The sequence below is a fragment of the Somniosus microcephalus genome, chromosome 25 (assembly GCF_052327205.1).
Source record: "Somniosus microcephalus isolate GS21.2 chromosome 25, FLI_Smic_1.0, whole genome shotgun sequence".
NCBI classification, from domain to species: Eukaryota; Metazoa; Chordata; class Chondrichthyes; order Squaliformes; family Somniosidae; genus Somniosus; species Somniosus microcephalus.
The window spans coordinates 50,799,511-50,822,236 of record NC_141011.1 but is presented as its reverse complement, the minus strand read 5'-3'; the positions used below and the strand labels follow the sequence as shown (position 1 = coordinate 50,822,236).

Sequence of the window (22,726 nt, the reverse complement as noted above, 5' to 3'; positions counted from 1 at the left end):
AAGTTTTTCCTCACATCCCCCCTGTATCTCTTGCCCAAAACCATAAATCTGTGTCCCCCAATCCTTGTACCATCAACTAGTGGGAACAGCCTTTCCCCGTCTAGCCTATCCATACCCATCATAATCTTGTACACCTCTATCAAATCACCCCTCAACCTCCTTTGCTCTAATGAAAACAAATACAGCTTCTCCAACCTGTCCTTGTAGCTAAGATCCCCTATCCACAGAACCATTCTGGTAAATCTCTGCACCCTCTCAAGGACCTTCACATCCTTCCTAAATTATGGTGACCAGAACTGGACGCAATACTCCAGTTGTGGCCTAACCAGCGCTTTATAAAGGTTCAGCAATACTTCTCTACTTTTGTACTCAACACCTCTATTTATGAAGCCCAAGATCCCATATGCTTTGTTAATCACTCTCTTAATATGTCCTGCCACCTTCAGGGACCTCTGCACATTAACTCCCAGGTCCTTCTGTCCCTGCACACTCTAAAACTGTGCCATTAAGTGTATATTGCCTCTCCCTGTTCCTTCTGCCAAAATGCATCACCTCACACTTCTCTATTAAATTCCATCTGCCACTTGTCTGCCCATTCTGCTAGCCTTTCTATGTCCTGTTGCAGTCGATTGGGATCATCATTACTGTTTGCCACACCCCCAAGTTTGGGGTCATCGGCAAATTTAGAAATTCTACTCTGTATTCCAATATCTAGGTCATTTATATATATCAAAAAAAGCTGTGCCCCCAGCACTGACCCTTGGGGAACACCACTATCTACCATTCTCCAGTCTGAAAAACAGCCATTTACCACAAGTCGATGTTTTCTGTCCTTAAGCCAATTCCTTAACCAAGCTGCCTCTGACCCACCTAGTCCATGAGGCTCAATTTTGTTAACCAGCCTTCCGTGTGGTACTTTGTCAAACGCCTTCCGAAAATCCATGTAGACAACATCCACTGCATTCCCTTCATCAATTAGATTAGTCAAACACGATCTGCCTTTTACAAATCCGTGTTGGGTCTCCTTATTAGCTTAAACCTCTCAAGTGCCCGTTAATTTTTTTTCCTTGATTATTGTTTCTAAAACTTTACCCACCACTGATGTTAAACTGACTGGCCTGTAGTTACTAGGATTGTCCTTACACTCTTTCTTGGTTGATTATAATCAGGGATACTCAAGAGGCCAGAATTAGAGGAGCGAAAATATCTCTGGGGGTTGTGGGGCTGGAGGAGATTACAGAGATAGGGAGGGGGACGAGGCCATGGAGGGATTTGAAAACAAGGATGAGAATTTTAAAATCGAGGTGTTGCTTAACCGGGAGCCAATGTAGGTCAGTGAGCACAGGGGTGATGGGGGAACGGGACTTGGTGCGAGTTAGGACACGGTCAGCGAGCACAGGGGGTGATGGGTGAACAGGACTGGGTGTGAGCACAGGGGGTGATGGGTGAACGGGACTGGATGCGAGTTAGGACACGGGGCAGTGAGCACAGGGGGTGATGGGTGAACGGGACTGGGTGTGAGTTAGGACACGGGGCAGTGAGCACAGGGGGGTGATGGGTGAACGGGACTGGGTGTGAGTTAGGACACGGGCAGCGAGCACGGGGGGGGTGATGGGTGAACGGGACTGGGTGTGAGTTAGGACACGGGCAGCGAGCACGGGGGGGTGATGGGTGAACGGGACTGGGTGCAAGTTAGGACACGGGCAGCGAGCACAGGGGGTGATGGGTGAACGGGACTTGGCGCGAGTTAGGACACGGGGCAGTGAGCACAGGGGGTGATGGGTGAACGGGACTGGGTGTGAGTTAGGACACGGGGCAGTGAGCACAGGGGGGTGATGGGTGAACGGGACTGGGTGTGAGTTAGGACATGGGGCAGCGAGCACAGGGGGGTGATGGGTGAACGGGACTGGGTGTGAGTTAGGACACGGGCAGCGAGCACAGGGGGGTGATGGGTGAACGGGACTGGGTGTGAGTTAGGACACGGGGCAGTGAGCACAGGGGGGTGATGGGTGAACGGGACTGGGTGTGAGTTAGGACACGGGGTAGTGAGCACAGGGGGGTGAAGAGTGAACGGGACTGGGTGTGAGTTAGGACACAGGCAGCGAGCACGGGGGGGGGGGGATGATGGGTGAACGGGACTGGGTGTGAGTTAGGACACGGGGCAGTGAGCACGGGGGTGATGGGTGAACGGGGCTCGGTGCGAGTTAGGACACGGGGCATTGAGCACAGGGGGTGATGGGTGAACGGGACTGGGTGCGAGTTAGGACACGGGGCAACCAAGCTTTGGATGAGTTCAAGTTTACAGAGGGTAGAACGTGGGAGGCCGGACAGGAGTGCATTGGAATAATCAAGTCGAGAGGTAACAAAGCAATGGATGAGGGTTTCAGCAGCAGATGGACTGAGGCAGGGATGGAACTGGACGATGTAATGGAGGTGGAAATAGGCGGTCTTAGTTATGGTGTGGATGTGTGGTCGGAAACTCATCTTGGGGTCAAATATGACACCAAGGTTGCGAACAGTCTGGTTTAGCCTCAGACAGTTGCCAGGGAGAGGGATGGAGGAGGTGGCGAGGACCGAAGACAATGGCTTCAGTCGTCCAATATTTAGTTGGAGGAAATTTCTGCTGATCCTGTACTGGATGTCGGACAAGGAGTGTGACAATTCAGAGACGGTCGAGAAGTGTTGGTGAGATAGAGATGGGTGTCATCAGCTTATATGTGGAAATCGATGTGTTTTCAGATGATGTCGCCGGAGGAGCAGCATGTAGATGAGAACTAGGAGGAGGCCAAGGGTAGATCCTTGGGGGGACACCAGGGGTAATGGTGCGAGAGTAGGAATAGAAGCTTTTGCAGGCGGTTCTCTGGCTATAACTGGATAGATAAGAATGGAACCAGGTGAGTTCAATCCCACCCAGCTGGATGACGGTGTCAGAGGCGTTGGAGGAGATGGCGCGTCAACCGTGTCAAAAGCTGCAGACAGGTTGAGAAGGATGAGGAGGGATAGTTTACCGGTGTCACAGTCACATAGGATGTAATTTGTGACTTTTACGAGAGCCGTTTCGGTACTGTGATGGGGCACAGGGGTAGCAACCAGGAGAATGAAGCCTGGCTAATTTTTCATTCTATGCATCCGGAAGGAACCGAAGCCAAATTGCAGTGATCCGACAGTGCCAGGGACCCAGGTTCAAATCTGGCCTCGGGTGACTGTCTGTGTGGAGTTTGCACATTCTCCCCGTGTTTGCGTGGGTTTTCTCCGGGTGCTCCGGTTTCCTCCCACAGTCCAAAGATGTGCGGGTTAGGTTGATTGGCTATGATAAATTGACCCTTAGTGTTAGGGGGATTAAATACGTGGGGTTACGGGGATCGGGTGGGATATGTGTCGGTGCAGGCTCGATGGGCTGAAATGGCCTCTATCTGCACTGTGGGGTTTCTGTGATTCTGTGACTATCATAGAATCATAGAAATTTACAGCACAGGAGGCGGCCATTTGGCCCATCTTGTCTATGCCGGCCGACAAAGAGCTATCCCGCCTAATCCCACTTTCCAGCACTTGGTCCGTAGCCCTGTAGGTTGCGGCACTTCAAGTGCATATCCAAGTACTGTTTAAATGTGATGAGGGTTTCTGCCTCTACCACCCTTTCAGGCAGTGAGTTCCAGACCCCCACCACCCTCTGGGTGAAAAAAGTTCTCAACTCCCCTCTAAACCTCCGACCAATTACTTTAAATCTGTGCCCCCTGGTTATTGACCTCTCTAAGGGAAATAGCTCCTTCCTGTCCACTCTATCTAGGCCCCTCATAATTTTATACACCTCAATTAGGTCACTGCAGCTGTGATCAGCTAACTCAACATAGACCAACCTCAGCTTCATGTGATACGCCCGAGGGTACTCTGCAGCTTTCTTGGCTCGGGCATCAACCATTAACAGATTTATAACTGTTAACTGGATTGACCCCAGTCTTGCTCCAAGCTCAGCAGTAGGCATGACCTTTATACTTCAAGCAATGGTACAAAGCTGCACACTTCACCATGTGCACAGCGAACACGCAGTGCTGCTTCAACTTGTCCATTAAAGCACTCCAGACCTTGCATCAATAAGATAATTAAAATTCTCTTTTGAAATTTTTTTTTTTTTTAAACAAACAATCCTCCTGGGTATGAATGTTTCTTCTAGCCGTTGCCATGGCAGGACGAGATTTATGAAAAAACCTTTTGCAAACTGGCACAGGCACAAACCTTTGCCGAGCGCAAGACTTTCCCCCCCACCCCCCAGAGTAAGTGTGCGGCACTCTGAACTGTCAATCAAATCAATGCGAGGCCCTGTACTTTCAGAGAACGCAGTTAATTGCCATAATTTTCTTGTTAAGTGTGCACTTGGGTTTGATCTCCTTGGTCGAGGGCGCATTTTGGTTAGGAGCAGATAGAAAGAAGCTGCAGCATTTTAACAGACTAACAGAATCCCAATAATATACACGAGGCACTGATTTTCCCCGGAGGCCTGACTCCAGACTTGCCATCACAAGTCCTCGCAGCTGATTCTTGAGGCTCATAAGCAGGTTCCACGTACAAAAATCTAATTAAGCAGACTGCTACACCTGGTTACTCAGCACTAAACAGAACATATACACAGCCCTGAGTACAAGCAGCACCCAATGTGACATTCTGACAAGCTGCCAGCAATTCCCTATGGAGACTGCGGATAACCAGCTTGTGTTGTACACTTTTTCATTCCAATTTGCAATACGGAGGATGGTGCTTTAATTTTTTGTAACACGTACACCTGTGACAGTACAAAGCTTGCAATCCATTGAGGCTGGGACTCCCTCATTACCTCTTGCCGGTTACATTCAGGCTGAACTCCCCATCCAGAAAACAATTCCCAAGTCACCAACAAACTCAATTTTCCGGAATTGAATTCACATTTTGAAGATTAACCCGTTTTTTCCTCCGCCATGCTGTGCACCAGATCAAACTAATTCGCCACAAGAACGTGGGAGAGCAGCATGACCACGACTCGCTCAACACTTCCCCACAGTAATGGGGCCGAGATCAAGAAAATTGAGCTGTGGGTGGAGGATTGTTCCTGGATTCTACCTGCTCATACACTGCTTTTCAACACATTGACACCACTGGACCACCAGAGACCAAGGGGTCCTTTGGAGGAAAGCATGCATGGATTAAAACTACTTCTATTTTTTCATTCTGGGGTCCACAAACAAGTGGTCAATAAGAAAGACTTGCATTTATATAGTGCCTTTCACGACCACCAGACTTCCCAAAGTGCTTTACAGCCAATGAAGTACTTTTTGAAGTGTAGTGACTGTTGTAATGTAGGAAACACGGCAGCCAATTTTTGCACAGCAAGCTCCCACAAACAGCAATGTGATAATGACCAGATAATCTGTTTTTGTGATGTTGATTGAGGGATAAATATTGGCCAGGACACCGGGGATAACTCCCCTGCTCTTCTTCGAAATAGTGCCATGGGATCTTTTACGTCCACCTGAGAGAGCAGATGGGGCCTCGGTTTAACATCTCAACCAAAAGACGGCACTTCCAACAGTGCAGCACTCCCTCAGCACTGCACTGGAGTGTCAGCCTAGATTTTTGTGCTCAAGTCTCTGGAGTGGGATTTGACCCCACAACCTTCTGACTCAGAGGCGAGGGTGCTACCCACTGAGCCACTGGCTGACACATAAGTTTGCAAATTAGAGAGTCAAAAATGAGCTCTCTCAATGCTTAGTGGTTAAAGGCACTGCTCAGCATGGTGCTGAGCCAGAGAGATGAGGAACGTCCCAGGTTTGATCCCCAGTTTGTGCTGAAGTAGTTGATCGCAGCTGGGTTACGAGAACTGACTTCAATGCTCCTGGATTAGGGAGCTGAAAATTGGTCATGGCTTTTGCTGATCGCCATTCAGAGACGTGTGTGGGTGCACCAGATGAGGAGTGTCCTGGGCTCAGCATCCCCTGTCGATCAGCCTGCCAACATTCTTCAATCTGACTTTCCTGAAGGTTTAAGTGGTAAATATATCGTCTAGTGTGGCTCTGGGCTGTAACAACCAGATTACCAGCTTTGATGCCCGGATGCTGCTGGTTTAGCTGATCTTCTGGTTAATTAACAAAGAGGTCAAAAAATGCAACCATCAAAAAAAATTCAAAGTGCAAGATAGATCCATTGGGAGCTGTCGCTGGAGAAGATGTCACTTTCTGTAGTACGTCTCTGGAAAGTCCCTCTCTCCAATATTGGTGGCAAACAGTTGGAGACGGGATCAGAGCAGCACGAAGGGGAACAAAGTAAAAGGGAAAAATAGATACCAGATTGGTGGGGAACAGCGAGGAAGAGATTATGTAGAGGAGGCCAGGAATCCAAGTGTAAACCTCAGATCCGTGAGGAGAAAAATAAATTGTGCGAGGGAATAGGGAGACAGGCCAGATAATGAAGGACACAGCAAGGCTGATGTATCTCCAAGATTCAAACTTGTTCAATTTTTTACGTTATTATTGGGAGGATAAGGGCTTTGGGAATGAAAGCCTGGTATAATAGGTATGAAAACAGATGTAGAAACATAGAAAAATAGAAGCAGGAGTCGGCCATTCGGCCCTTCGAGCCTGCTCCGTCATTCAATGTGATCATGGCTGATCCTCTATCTCAATACCATATTCCCGCTCTCTCCCCATACCCCTTGATGCCTTTTGTGTCTAGAAATCTATCTCCTTCTTAAATATATTCAGTGACTTGGCCTCCACAGCCTTCTGTGGTAGAGAATTCCACAGGTTCACCACCCTCTGAGTGAAGAAATTTCTTCTCATCTCAGTCCTAAATGTCCTGCCCCGTATCCTGAGACTGTGACCCCTCGTTCTAGACCCCCCCCCCCACCAAGCCAGGGGAAACATCCTGTAATAATTGTCTGTTGTTCCATAAGTTGGAGGAAAGGATAGTGGCCTTGAAGAAGATGGTACCAAAACTGACAGGGCAGATAAATGAGGGGAGATTACCAAGTGAGTGGACCGTATTGGGCTTGTAAGATCAGCCAGCACAGGTCAGAAGAGGATGGACTGGTGCTGTATTTTGGAGATTAGTCACAAAGCATTGGGAATAATAAAACCAGACACAGAATCATCAATTTCAGGAAGGTGGTGCTGGGGGAAACTACGAAAATAGGGATGATAGATGGGTCAAAGTAGGAAAAAATAACAGGAGAGGCAATGCGGCTGGAGAAGCTAACCTGGAACTCACAGTTATGAACAGATACAAGGCAATGGCCCACACTTCAGGGAGCCAAAAAGCCAGAGAAGATATTTGTGATAAAATTGCAGACTGCAAACCACAGGGAGATTGTAGTTGCAAGTGTTCCTCTTTCAGGAAGATGGACAACCATAATATATAAAGAATGGTGAGCTGTTTATCAGATGCTAGAGTGCTGCATAAAGGGGAAATTGTATATGGGCTTCCTAGAAGGTACGGTCCCACCAAGATGAATGACCTTTTCCCATCCCATGCTTCATGTTCACTGATATATCTCTCCTCGACGACCATAAATGTTTGACAAAAAGTAAATTTTAAAATAAAAAATGTCAAAAGATTTCAGAATTAATAATACTGATAATTGCACACACAAAATGTCCACAACACAGACAGAGTCATAACAGCACAGGAGGCCGCCATTCGGCCCATCGAGTCCGTGCCGGCTCTCTGTAGAGCAATCCAGTCAGTCCCATTCCCCCGCTCTATCCCCGGAGCCCTGCAAGTTTATTTCCCTCAAATGCCTATCCAGTCTCCCCTTGAAAACATTGAGTGTCTCCGCTTCCACCACTTCCGTCAGCTGAGTGTTCCGGGTCCTCACCACTCGCTGCATAAAAATGTTTTTCCTCACGTCCTCCCTGTATCTCTTGCCCAAAACCTTAAATCTGTGTCCCCTAGTCCTTGTACCATCAACTAGTGGGAACAGCCTTTCCCTGTCTAGCCTATCCAAACCTGTCATAATCTTGTACACCTCTATCAAATCACCCTGCAACCTCCTTTGCTCTAATGAAGACAAATCCAACTTCTCCAACCTGTCCTTGTAGCTAAGATCCCCCACCCCTGGAACCATTCTGGTAAATCTCCTCTGCACCCTCTCAAGAGCCTTCACATCCTTCCTAAAGTGTGATGACATGTGGAACTTATGACACCAATGTAAACTGATAAGAATATTCACAGAAGACCCCGAGATCTTTGTGAATCAATCTGTTGAATATGCGCCCACTCCTGTAGAGAAAAAAATATATATTTTTAAATGGTGGCATAACACATACGAAGGAAACAAAGTAGTATCATAAACATCCTACAGCTCCTGTTAGACAGACAACATTCTATCTTGAGCACTTTTTCACTCAAGTTATAAGGATGTCATGTTCGACTCCTTCATGCCGTAATGCTGCACCTCTTCCTCATGTTGAAACTTGTGATTTTTTTTTTGCGTAATACAAAGCAGTGTTATGAGGTTGCTGGCAAAGCTACGGGTTAGTTATAAAGATTCAGATGGTCCTATTGAACTCAAGTTCTTTCCTAAAGCTTTCTGCGTAGCTGCAAGACAAATGTTTCTATTTAACTGCACGGTCACATATGCTGCTGCTATCATACAAATTACTGATATAAGTCAGAGGTGGTTACGCAGACATATGGTCGGCCAGGATGCCAATTATGAGAGCATCGTGCAAGGAAAATTGGCAGCAATATTGGGAAGATTACTGAACAAAACAAACAGGAGATGCTGCTTCTAATCTATGTTTAAACAAGTTGCTATAAGTTGTGGTTCCAGGAATGCAATTGCAAACCTGTTTGAAATATAAATTTTAACCAAATTAAAGACACACTAATTTAATATTTTGCTTTCATCTTCCAAGTTGCTTCAGTCAGCAGCTCGTGTTAAAAGTAAGCCTGGGACGGATGGAACCATATTAAAACACTACAGCAAGATGAAAAACAAATCGCTAAAAACAGTACCTATAATAAGACACCCAAGTGCGTATTGATGTATTGAAACTTCTGCTCCAACCCCTTAGGCGTGGAGTGTCAATGTTGATGTGAGGGTTTAGCAGTCAGCGTTGTTTCCTCCTGTTGGGTATACATCAACACTGACCAGAGGTGGCTCCACAACAGGTGACTGTTGCAGTGATGAAGCCTGTACTCACTGCTGATGAGGGCAATAAAAAGCATCACCCAGAGATGCAGATGTTCTGCTACTTTCTTGTTCATCCTGGTTTTCAAATCCCTCCATGGCCTCGCCCCTTCCTATCTCTGTAATCTCCTCCAGCCCTACAACCCCCCCCCCCCACCCCCGCAGAGATCTCTGCGCTCCTCCAATTCTGGCCTCTTGTGCAGCCCCGATTTTAATCGCTCCACCATTGGCAGCTGTGCCTTCAGCTGCCTAGGCCCTAAGCTACGGAATTCCCTACATAAACCTCTGCCTTTGTACCTCTCTTGCCTCCTTTAAGACGCTCCTTAAAACCTACCTCTTCTGCCCAATTATCTCATGGTGTTCCATGTCAAATTTTGTTTTATGACACTCCTGTGAAGCGCACTGGGACGCTTTTACTACGTTAAAGGCGCGATGTAAATACAAGTTGTTGTTGTACTTTGGCTGGAACCAGCATTGGGCACTATCAAACCGGATGACAAGGCACGGCAGATCTGTTGGAGCAGGTAGCATGATCCCTGATATCTCTTAAAAACATTGGGCAGAATGTTGCTCAACTCATGCAGCCCAGGAGCACACTCTCAGCTTTGCTTGACAACCTATCTGACTTGTTGGAGGTGTTGTGTGTAGACCAGGAATTTGCACAGCTGGACTTAATATCCTGGTAAACATATCCAGCTGGTTGAGTCATTGCTTTGAGGTGGAAACAGCCTTTATACTTTGGAAGGTCATGCAGCAATGGAAGACAGGTGTGTGCAAGACACCAAAAGAGAATCCAAAGCATTTAATGCTGATTTTCAGACTTGGAGCAGGCATGGCCAGACCCACAGGAAATATTGGCAAGTTCAAAGCACCTCTGGAATATCATTCATCTCCATACTTAACTCATCACCACCGTCAAGGAAACCTTCATTCATGCCTTTGGACACCCTCAAATTTTACTTTTCCAACTCTCTCTTCACTGATTCGCAAGTTGTAAATGCCAACTCATTCAGAACTCCACTGCCTGCACAAAGTCCCACTTACCCATCACCTCATCCGAGCCGACTTCCATGTCTCCCAGCGCATTCAACTTCAAAATCCTGCAACTGGTCTACAAAATGCTCCTGAGCCTCAGCCCCCTTTCGTGAGCTCTTGTGCCCAGTGTGCCTGGTCACACCGTTTGCTCTGCATCTCCCCTCCCTCTGTTTACCATTGGTGGTTGAGCCCTCCATCACTTTTCCCTTCATCCTAAAACTCTCTCCCAAAATCCCACCTTGGAACGCTTCCGCAAACCCTACTTCGTCAACCATGCTTTTGGCCATCTTCCCGAATTTCTACTCCTACTCAGGTCTGACTGTGAAGTGCCTGGAGACATTTTGCCATGGTAAAAGCACTAGATAAAGCGAAGTTCTTGATGATTTAGTAACTAAACGTCACAAAAGGTTAACACTTATCAAGAAGCCCATTTTCCTGACCGTTGCTCTGTAGAATGCCCATTTTCTGAGCATAAATGTTAGGATAAAAAAGGAGGCAAAGACGAGTTTTGCTAGATCCACACTCCCTTTTTGTTACTGTGGGATTTCTGGGGCTTCCAAGGACGGGGTTGGGGGAAAAGAGATGGGTGTACAACTGAGCCTGTGCCTGCAATAGGCTCAGGCCCGTTGCTGAATACAAATGAGCTGGATGGGGAAGTTCCATTGGCTCCTTTCTTCTGTCATTGTAGCCGTAGAGCGCCCAGACAGTGGCACCCCACAAACTGATGCTGGGCTTGCGTTAGAGGGTCTGAAGCGGCTTGGCAATAGGCCAAAGGGCACCCCAGACAATTTTACTCAGCAGATCTTTGGGTCTCGGGGTTTTCTGGTTAATGGCCCACTACAGGAAATATTGGCACTCCTGATCCAGGGCAGCGACTTCCCGTATGCTACTCCTATCCAGTGTCGGGGTGGGAGGGAAGGTTAGGAAAATTGACCCCCAAAACTTCCACGTAGGACTGTTTACAGACTGCAACAACATCGGACTGAATAAGCCTAAAACAATAAGTGCAGTAAAGAAAAGCTTTTCTCAATGTGGGAGACATTGAACCGCTGCTGACTATTGGACAGAAAGGTCCACGGGTAGAAAGGAGTAGTCGGATGGCCAACCATAGCATGAAGGTCAGATAGTGATTCTTGGTGATTGCCCACTCTCTCTCCCACTATAATGGTGATGGCCCAACACGCAATTTTGTCCTACCTCATTACAGGTAGACTATCCTTTATCCGAAAACCTCGGGACCAGCCGTGTTTCGGTTTTAGGAAAATTTCGGATTTCGGAAGGTGCGCGAAAACACTTCGGTTTTCAGAGGTAATTCGGTTTTCGGGAGTGCGGATAAAGGATACACTATCCCTTATCCGAAAGGGTGGGATAAATAACGACTATAAATACTGTAGTTAGAGGGATAAATACTGTAGTACACTATCTCTTATCCGAAATGGGGTGGGGGTCGGCGGGGGTGGGGTACGGCGGGGGGGTCAGGGGTCGGTGGGGGTCGGGTTCGGCCGGGGTCGGCGGGGGTCGTGGTCGTGCGCATTTCGGTTTTCAGAAGTCATGCTTTGCTCCACTTTCGGCTTTCAGAGGTTTTCTGGTTTCGGATGTGCGGATAAAGGCTGGTACACTTATGCTGAGCGATTTCGGTTTTCAGAAGTGCGGAAAAATGCTACACTATCCCTTATCCGGCTAGGCCTGTAAGTCGTGTGCCACTCTGGTCATGTCGTGCGCACGACTTACGCTGACCGAAAAAACCTTCGGTTTTTAGAGGGTTTCGGTTTTCGGAAGTCCGGATAAAGGGTAGTCTACCTGTACTGTAATATGACCCAGTCTATGGGGTGTTAATGGTTAAACCTGCAGCATTGTGAATGCTAAGTTTAGCATTTTACCTCAAGCAACTACAGTCACACAAGTAGAGCAAAATGGCTAAATCTTATAAGTGCTTTACTTCTAGCTCTCATCTTCCAGGCACTGTACGCCGGGTCAATCAGAATGTGCACGCACTGCAAACAGCTGTAAAACATTGCGTGCACATTTTATGAAATATCTACATTTCAGCATGCGAGAAACAGGACAAGGAAACTAGAAAGTCAACTTGAATATCTGCCAACCTCTTTCAAACAATGGCAGCCCCACCTTACTTACTAAAACACATCCTCAACCATCACATTATACTTCCAGTTATTAATATTTTAGACAATGCATGGCTCCAGATGCTAAGGTTAAAAACCACAGCATAATGTAAGAGTGTTACATAATTAATTTAATGTGGGCAACACTGCTATGAACTTTTTTCTTAGATAGGGACATAGGAATAGGGATAGGCCTAACTAACGTGCCCCCTAATTTTTTTTTGGGTGCGCGGTCCCTTTAAAGGGGCTGCGCGGCCCAGTCAAAGTTTCGCGCGAGTGCGAAATTTCACTTTGGAAAATCTGGTCCCGGGCTGCGCGGAGCTGGCAAACAGCTGGGCAGCTTAGAGGGAACGGTGAATAGGCCATTCACCTCCTCGAGCCTGTTTCACCATTCAATTAGATCATGACTGATCTTTACCTCAACTCCATTTACCTGCCTTTATTCCATAGCCTTTGATACCTTTACTCAACATAAATCTATCAATCTCAGTTTTGAACATTTCAATTGACCCAGCATTTTGGGGGAGTGAGTTTCAGATTTCCACTACCGTGTGTGAAAAAGTGCTTCCTGATTTCACTCCTTATTGGCCTAGTACTAATTGCCCTCTTGTTCTGGATTCCCCCACCTGATGAAATAGTTTCACTGTATCTACCCTATCAAACCCCATTATCATTTTAAATAGCTCGATTAGATCAACCTTCTAAACTCAAGGGAATACAATCCTGTGAAATCTGTCCACATCATTTATCACTCCAGGGACTTGAGCACATAAATCTAGGCTGACACTCCAGTGCAGCGCTGAGGGAATGCTGCACTGTTCCAGGTGCCGTCTTTCAGATGAGACGTTAAACTGAGGTCCCGTCTGCTCTCTCAGGTGGACATAAAAGATCCCACGGCCACTATTTCAAAGAAGAGCAGGGGAGTTATCACTGGTGTCCTGGGCCAATATTTATCCCTCAACCAACATAACACAAACAGATTATCTGGTCATTATCACATTGCTGTTTGTGGGACCTTGCTGTGCGCAAATTGGCTGCCGCATTTCCCACAGGACAACAGTGACTCCACTTCAAAAGTACTTCATTGGCTGCAAAGCGCTTTGAGACGTCTGGTGGTCATGAAAAGTGCTATATAAATGCAAGTCTTTCTTTTATCCCTTTAAGCGCTGGTATCATTTTGATGATTATGCACTGTACCCCTTCCAAGGGCAATATATCTTCTGAGGTTTCGTACCCAAAACTGACAATACTCCAGATGGGGTCTGACGAAGGATCTGTACAACTGAAGCATCACTTCCTCACTTTTGGATTTCAACCCCCGTGAGATAAAGGCCAACATTCTATTAACCTTTTTGATTACTGTTTCTGGTGATTTGTGTACACGGACACGCAAATCCCTTTGCTGCTCCACAGCTTCTAATCTCTCACCATTAAGAAAATATTACGATTTGTCTTTTTCAGATCCAAAGTGGATGACCTCGCACTTCCCCACATTGAACTCCATCGGTCATAGTTTTGCCCACTCACTTAATCTGTCTGTGCCTCTTTGTAACTTTGCCCTCCCATACAAACAACTGACTGTGCCTCCTGCCTTAGTGTCATTTGTAAACTTGGCCATACAACTTTCTATTTCTTCATCCAAGTCATTAATATATCTGGTGTAAAGCTGAGGCTCCAGTTAAGATCCCCGAGGGCCACCCCTTGTCACACATCCCACCAATCAGAGAATGAACTCGATTCCCTACTTTCTGTCTCCTACCTACCAACCAATTACCGACCCACGTCCTAAGGTTACCTCCAATTTTGTGCGCTCTAATTTTTGCTAATAACTCTTGTGCGGAACCTTATCAAATGCCTTCTGGAAGTCCATATAGACAACATTCATAAACACTGCCCTATCCCATGTGATAGTGACCTCCTCAAAGGTAGCGACAGTATACATATAAACTAGAAGATCTCCACCAACATTACTCATGGGTGGTACGAGGCCTGCAGTGCAGTTTTTGGGGCTTACTGCAGTCCTGCTCAAAGGGCCCACACGGACCATGAGGCTACTCTTTGAATGGAGGAGCAGACGCTCGCCCCTGCTGCTCCAGCCTTGCACAATCACTGCCACTTTTACCTTTTGGTTTTACAATCTGATTGGTTCACTGGACCAATTAGCTGCATTGCCTGGATTCATAAAAGGCCCAGGGTGCAAGTATATTTGATTTGTTAAGTTATCTTTCTCAATATCTGAACATCTTCACAGCGACTCCATTTTTTTTCCATGGTCCTCCCTTCAGCTGATAGTGAGTTGCTCACCAACTTTTTGGTTCTCGCACCAACGGTCTTCCGGTTACTCACTCAGCAGCCGTCAATTCCCATTTACTGCACATTTACAGCTTCCTGTTATTTGCCCTGGGACAAGCGAAATAGTGCAGTGAATGCTGCCTCTTCGATAAGAGATTCAAATATCAACCAAATCGTAATTCAAGAAATTAAAAATGGTCAAGTTGCTGAACTTACATTGAAGTTTTTGTGTGTGAACCAATATTCTGGCTCATTATGTCCTGCTGCTGGAATGCACATGTACAAATGTCAATTTATGCACTTGGGCAGAAGCTGAAAGGGTTGCACATTGCTTTGAATACCTCATTCAGTGTTATACTAGAACCAAGGCAGTAGTGTCCAAACCAGTAAAACATTACACACTCATAAAAACACTCTGAAAACTCACCCCCACTGGACTTGGCTTCAGTGTGATTTATGTTGCTTTTGCATAGTCTCTCAAGCACGGGGTACATTTTGTGCGTGTGTGCAATGCAGAGGTTGTTTCCATTTGACAATGTCTCATTGTACTGCATGTGCACTAGAGTGGATATGGGAAAAATTGGGAAACCTGTAGATGCAAACTGCCCTAAAGTGGAACAGGGGGGCACGGTGGCATAGTGGTTAGCACTGTTGCCTCACAGCGCCAGGGACCCGGGTTCAAATCTGGCCTCGGGCGACTGTCTGTGTGGAGTTTGCACATTCTCCCTGTGTCTGCGTGGGTTTCCTCCGGGTGCTCCGGTTTCCTCCCACAGTCCAAAGATGTGCAGGTGAGGTTGATTTGGCTATGATAAATTGACCCTTAGTGTTAGGGGATTAAATACGTGGGGTTACGGGGATAGGGTGGGATATGTGTCGGTGCAGGCTCGATGGGCCGAAAAGGCCTCTATCTGCACTGTAGATTCTGTGATTCTGAAGTTTCATACAGAAGCACAGTTAATCTGCATTTCTTGTGTAAACAGAGCAGGTTGACTCAATGGACAAAAGCTATAGTCACCTCAGCTCCAGACAGAGTTCATTCCTTTTAACTTTCAAGGAAGGGACGCCACGCCTATTTGACTACTTGGCTGCATACTGATTAATCTCAGTCCTGTGTTTAAGGCTGTTGGGAAAGCAGTGCCTGGATTTGAATTTACCTTCAGGTAGCAACAGATAATCCTGAAGTTTTCACATTGAGAAATAAACAAAATATAATTTACAGTTTGGAAAAAACTAGAGTTTGAATCGGTAATTTTTAATAAGTAGATATGGAAAATAGGAATGGGAACATTACACTTGTCAAGGATGTTAAAGGAGTCAGTAAATGATAATCTGCAGGAGAAAAAGTGGCATAATAATAATAATAATTCAACTTTATTGTCATTGCACAAGTACATGAACAACGAAATGTGATCTTGCAAGCTCCCATGGCTGAGAGAAGCAAAGCCGCTGCGTCGGTGCGCGCCGCCATTCCATTTCCACCATTCCGACAATCTTCAGCCCAACACCCGGGCCTGCTCACCAGCCGCTCCTCCTTCCGTGACCTTCTCACCAACCGCCCCTCCTCGGGGCTCTTTCCGTGACCTTCTGTACCTGGTCTTCCCTGATGGTCACCCCTCCAGGTACTAACCAGGCCTGGCTCTGCTTAGCTTCCAAGCCTTGCCAGTGACCCTGTCCCTAGTCCCAGGAACAGGGCTCCATAGCCAACTCTTAATTCAAATTATCTGGTAATTCAAATTTTATCAAATTCCTACTTGGCTGTATTAATTCAATTTATTGGATTTTAAGCAGAAAATGACTTTGAATGATGAGGAGTAAACTGTACAGCGTACCTAAACCTAAAATGCTCCCAAATAAACAAAATCCTCCTCTTCCTTATGCAGGACCATTGTACATAAATTATGCAAGTGACACACATACTGCTGGACAATCATACTTTTGCCACTAGCAGTTATTCCGCTATTTCCTCTCTACTGGCGTGTCAAAACAATTCAATGTCTACCACTACCAGGCCCATTGCCAGTCCACCTGCAACAGCTAGAACATTAAGCTATGCCACTTTCCAATGTTCATTAACTGAATCCCTCCTCAACTTTCAGTACAAGAAACCCGGAGGGACGAGGCTGGTCTGACTGTAGCTGGTGCCAACAGTGCACCGGCAGAATCAACACCTGCTCATTTAATAATCACACATTCGTCTGAAAAAAGAAAATGAAATACTATAAAAGTGTTGAAGGAAAACAAGCACTTCTAATGTTAACTCTTGCAAGAATCTGAAGGATGTTGGTTGTTCCCAGGGATGAATGGATTTGTTCCTTTTGGTTTACGCCCACATAGACCCTGTATGACTGACTAAACAGGAAAACAGATACTTTTATGTAGCTCAGTTCCCTGGGAGACACTATGGTGAGTCAAAGGAAGAAATGGTCTCGTTAGAAACATTAAAGAGAAACTCCCAGTCTATGGCTGAGTCAATTATATTACACGCCCTGCAATTACTCGCATACCTGGGGATTTAAACAGTTTTTCTACAATCAATATTTCACTTCCCTAATACTTGAACTCCTAATGTTTGTCAGTGAATTGTAATTAACTGACAAACATTATGGGTATAACTTACATATTTATATAGCGCCTTTAACGTAGTAAAACGTCCCAAGGTGCTTCACAGGAATATTATAAGACAAAAAATTTGACACCGAGCCACATAAGAAATTAGGGCAGGTGACCAAAAGCTTGGTCAAAGAGGTAGGTTTTAAGGAGCGTCTTAAAGGAGGAGAGAGAGGCGGAGAGGTTTAGGGAGGAGTTCCATAGCTTATGGCCTAGGCAACAGAATCAGGGATGCTCAAGGGGGCAGAATTTGAGGAGCGCAGATATCTCAGGGGGTTGTGAGGCTGGAGGAGATTACAGAGATAGGGAGGGGCGAGGCCATGGAGGGATTTGAAAACGAGGATGAGAATTTTGAAATCGAGGCGCTGCTTAACCAGGAGCCAATGTAGGTCAGCGAGCACAGGGGTGATGGGCGAACGGGACTTGGTGAGAGTTAGGACACGGGCAGCCGAGTTTTGGATGACCTCAAGTCTACGTAGAGTAGAATGTGGGAGGCCAGCCAGGAGTGCGTTGGAATAGTCAAGTCTAGAGGTAACAAAGACATGGATGAGGGTTTCAGCAGTGGATGAGCTGAGGCAGGGACCTCACCAAAAGTATCACAATTGTTTTGAGCTTTGTTTTAAGTATGATTCAGAGAGTAAAGGGTATCTAATTGAGCTCTTCAAAATTACAAAAGGTTTGAGAGGGTAAATAGTGAAAGATCATTTCCACTGGTCGGGAATCAGTAAACAAGGGAGCATAAACTGTGGATTATAACTAGAAGAGCAAAGAGGGAAGTTAGAACCCCCCCCCCACCCTAAAGAGGATTATTAGAACATGGAATGCTTTACCATGAATGGTTAGCTAATAACACTATTTAAAAGGGAATCCGATAGAGATTTGAAAAGGAATATAAAAAGGGTAAGAGAGAGAATTTGCAAATATAGTGTCTTTCATGACCTCAGGTGTTCCAAAGTGCTTCACAGCCAATTAAATACTTTCGACGTGCAGCAACTGCTGTAATGTAGGCAAACGCAGCGGTCAATTTGTGCAAAGCAAGATCCCACAAAGAGCAATGGAATAAATAACCAGATAATCTGCTTTGTGATTTTAGTTGAGGGATGAGCGTGTGCCAGGACACTGGGAGAACTCCCACACTTTTCTTTGAATAGTCCTATGGGATCTTTTAGGAGGGGGTTTAAAAGTCTCACCTGAAAGACGGCTGCGACAGGGCAGCACTCCCTCAGCACTGCACTGAAGTCGCAGCCGAGGTTATGTGCTCAAGTGTCTGGAGTGGGGTTCAGACCCGCGACCTCCTGACGCGAGAGTGCTACCATTAAGCCAAGGTTTACAGCTGCAAATCTCCAAACAGTGGAGTCCATCACTATCTGGGTCCTCAGCAGCAGACATCAACGCCTCTACTGTCACTGAGGATAGACTCTGCCTCAGAGAAAGCCATGCTGATTATGTTCACCGGACTGCAAAGCTTTGGATTGCATGGAGTTCAGGAACAGGAGATGAGTTTTCTTTGCAGGCTTCCAATATTTCATCACTGGGCAATATAGGTTTTGGAAAACACTTGGAGGTTGCTGACTGTGACAGGTCAGGCTGCGCTTTCTAGAGAACTTGCTTTTCCAGCTATCTTTACCAGTTGCCTGCTCCAGCATGGATTCAAAGCTAGAGAACTGAATGTTGGTTGCTGAAGGTGTAATAGACACCCTCCCTCAGCTACATATTTAAAGTTTTGCATACATTGCACACTTGTACATATCACACTTAACACTTTCCCCATCACATTTTGTTGATAACACCTCCTCAGTTTTAAATCAGCACATCCGCCGACTCACTGCGATCAATGCCACATGAGATCTGTTATTGTAAAATTGGATTTTTAATAATTGAGTTTTCTGTATTTTATTTGTACAATGCAAGTAGTAATATATGAAAGGGAAATAGAATTCTGGTTCTAGTATTACCATCTCAAAAAGTAATTTTCTCATATTGAACCATTGCAGCCCGGGCAGGGTCAAAAAACATACAACACTTAGGATAACGTCTATACAAGACCGGGTAATAGCTTTTCCTACAGTGAATGACTGACAGGCAAACTGCACAATAATGGTCCATGGGGTTAATGGCAGTTGCGCAAACTGGCAGAAAAATGAAGGAAATGAAAAATAGTTTCACAAGTGGGTACATAAAGGCCATTAATGGTGCAGTGTAACCTAGTTTTATATATTATAAAGGTTAATATAAAACTGTTAAGAGCTAATGACTCGCATGTTATAGCCAGACTGAAATATACTGCTGATGCTATTAACCACTCCATCAGTACTGAATTTCCTTGGCTGATCTTTCCCTCCTTCGGAGGTCAGCTGCAGCACCATGACTAGCGTCCACGCTGAGGCACACTAACTAACTGACTGGACTCGGACATCGAACCCGTCGCTTTCGGCTCTGTATGACTCTGTGCTACTGAGGGAACTCGTGTCCGAAAAGCTTTAATCTATAAAACACTGTGGAATTTTTCCTCAGTAAAAGGTGAGGATTGCCGGCAATTCCCACTGGGTGAGGCAGCCTCTCCGATTCATTGGGGATGGTTCTCAAAAGATCACTGAACAGTTACAGGAAACTCTCGTTTAAACGGCACCTAAATATCCGGGATCCTCTATTAACCGGCAAAATTCTCACTCCGCAAACAACACCTCAATAACCGGCAATGTTGCCGAGTCCGAGTCTCCCGCGGTGGCCGAGTTAGTCAGTGGGGGTAGTTCTCCAAACTGCCACTACTCAGCTTCTTGGCGCTGTCGGAAGGCAGAACACCTCAATACCCCTGTAACAGGAGTCTGACTCTCCCGCGCTGCCGGTAGTCTCTTCTGATCCGCCATTTTACAGGGGTACTGTGTGTCTCCCACGCTGCTGGTAGTCATTGCATTGCATTACCCTCAACTGGCAGTACTGAACTTAATCAAGCATCTTCCACCATCCATTTAACACAATATTCTGTAGGTGAGTACCCAATTACTGTACACTGCACATTTCTTAATTTTTTCTCTTTTTGTTTGTTAAAAACAGCCTCGGTGGATAACCCTCTCGGTCATCCGGAATTTTTGATCAACTGGCAACACGCTGGTCCTGTCGGTGCCGGTTACCAAAGAGTTTCCTGTACGTTCCATTCAACGACTTTTCTCAAGCAATTGTCTTGTTTTTGTTGGGGGTGGGGCGGGGAGGAGATGGAGAAAGAGCACCACGATTAAATTAGAATGCGACTGTTAAAACTCGGAGAAGCATTCTCTGTGTAAAATTACCATTTTATTGACATGCGTGAAACACTTGAGGTCCCAGGATTTTATGGTCATAAGCAAAACTTTCCACAGGAACTGGGCTTCCTAAAAAAATGACAAGTTTTTTTTGTTACATATAAATCAAAAGTACATAGTATTAGAAGAACTGAGGCAGCCATCTCCACGCAATGGATAATCTAACACAAGAGATACAGCACCCCTTAAGATCCAAATCAAACTGCACTGCAGGGGGAGAAGCTACATGATTTGAGTCAACTGCAAAGACATTTCATATTTACAAAGAATAAGAACCTCACTGAATCTCACATGTAGATAGTTATGTAACAGCATGAAACTGAACAGCTTTGTTGGTAGTAAATCAGTTCCTGTTTCCTGTAAGTTACATACGCTGCGAGACACTCTGGTGGGATGTTTGCACCTTTTCAGAAATTTTATGCACGATTCTCAAGTTGTTCTGAAAATAACTGCTTCTGAGGCACTTAAAATACGACGGTTCTCCCTTAAATCCCGATCAGTAGCCAACACAGATCGATAATACAACCATTTAACGGTTAACTGCTCCCTGCCCATACAGTTCTCGAGTTAGGTTTTGCCCTGTACAGGAAGCCCTCACAGCTACTACATTCCTCGTGGGCAGGCACCATTTTGCAGCTTGAATGGTATAATCCCCCACCATCAACATCTTGGGGGTCACCATTGACCAGTAACTTAACTGGACCAGCCACATCAATACTGTGGCTACAAGAGCAGGTCAGAGGCTGGGTATTCTGCGGCGAGTGTCTCACCTCCTGACTCCCCAAAGCCTTTCCACCATTTACAAGGCACAAGTCAGGAGTGTGGTGGAATACTCTCCACTTGCCTGGATGAGTGCAGCTTCAACAACACTCAAGAAGCTCGACACCATCCAGGACAAAGCAGCCCATTTGATTGGCACCCCATCCACCACCTTAAACATTCACTCCCTCCACCACCGGCGCACCGTGGCTGCAGTGTGTACCATCTACAAGATGCACTGCAGCAACTCGCCAAGGCTTCTTCAGCAGCACCTCCCAAACCTACGACCTCTTCCACCTAGATGGACAAGTGCAGCAGGGACATGGGAACACCTCCACCTCCAAGTCACACACCATCCTGACTTAGAAGTGCATCGCTGATCCTTCATCGTCGCTGGGTCAGAATCCTGTAAGTCCCTAACTAACAGCACTGTGGGAGCACCTTCACCACACGGACTGCAGCGGTTCAGGGCAGCGGCTCACCTCCACCTTCTCAAGGGCAACTAGGGATGGGCAATAAATGCTGGCCGTGCCAGCGATGCCCACATCCCATAAATGAATAAAAAAAAAAATAACGGATGATGAAAAATGCTAGTCATATACTAAAAAGAAAGACCTGCATTTAGATAGCGCCTTTCACGACCTCAGGACGTCCCAAAGCGCTTTACAGCCAATGAAGTACTTTTGAAGAGTAGTCACTGTTGTAAATGTAGGAAACGTGGCAGCCAATTTTCGCACAGCAAGCTCCCACAAACAGCAATAAGATAATGACCAAATAATCTTGTTTTTTTTGAGATGTTGATTGAGGGATAAATATTGGCCAGGACACCTGGGATAACGCCCCTGCTTAATAGCGGCCGTGGGATCTTTTACATCCACCTGAGAGAGCAGAAGGGGCCTTGGTTTAACGTCTCATCTGAAAGACGGGTCAAGAACCTCAAGTTCTCACATTTTGTGAAATTTGCATGTCATTTTCGTGGCTAGTTTGGAGAAACACTGCCAGCTACTTTAAAATATATTTTTTGTCTCCTTTATTCTCGAGACCTGGTTGTGTAATCTAGGCTTAGTGTAAAGAATTAGTGAAGGCGGTGAGGTGGAGCCCTCCCAGTTATAACAAACTACTGCTTTTACTTCCCACGCACATGATGCACACACAATGCAAGCTCTGTGTCGACAAAATTATTTGCTTTAGATTGCAACAGAGAGCAGGTAGGCACAGTAGCTAGGGCATTACTTTTAGGGAGAGGATTCAGTGTTTGAAACAGGGCACTATTATACTGAAGATCCTGCTAAGACAGCTAGCCCGATGACCTAGTGTATGAAGGCCATACCCAGTACAGTACTGAGCCTTACAAAAGAGTGAAAGTCCCAGATTGAACGCATGGCTTCTGCAGGGTTTCCTGATCTCAGCCAAGCCAAGCCAGCAGTTGAAGCAAATTGCAGCAATCCCACTAC

The 22,726-nt window shown here is 46.0% G+C and overlaps 1 protein-coding gene across 3 annotated transcripts in view; it reads right to left on the bottom strand.

Moving 5' to 3' along the window:
- ctnnbip1 (catenin, beta interacting protein 1) overlaps nt 1-22,726 on the bottom strand; it is a 124,866-nt gene that overhangs the window by 12,486 nt on the left and 89,654 nt on the right. For 2 of the 3 annotated variants that reach the window (XM_085967380.1, XM_085967378.1), the window contains exon 4: nt 18,026-20,582. The exons of the other annotated variant lie outside the window; for it this stretch is intronic. In XM_085967380.1, the coding sequence (XP_085823506.1) occupies nt 20,506-20,582 (77 nt within the window). In that variant the 3' untranslated portion in view covers nt 18,026-20,505. Of the gene's footprint in view, nt 1-18,025; nt 20,583-22,726 lie in introns of those variants that run through there. 3 annotated transcript variants of the gene reach the window in all.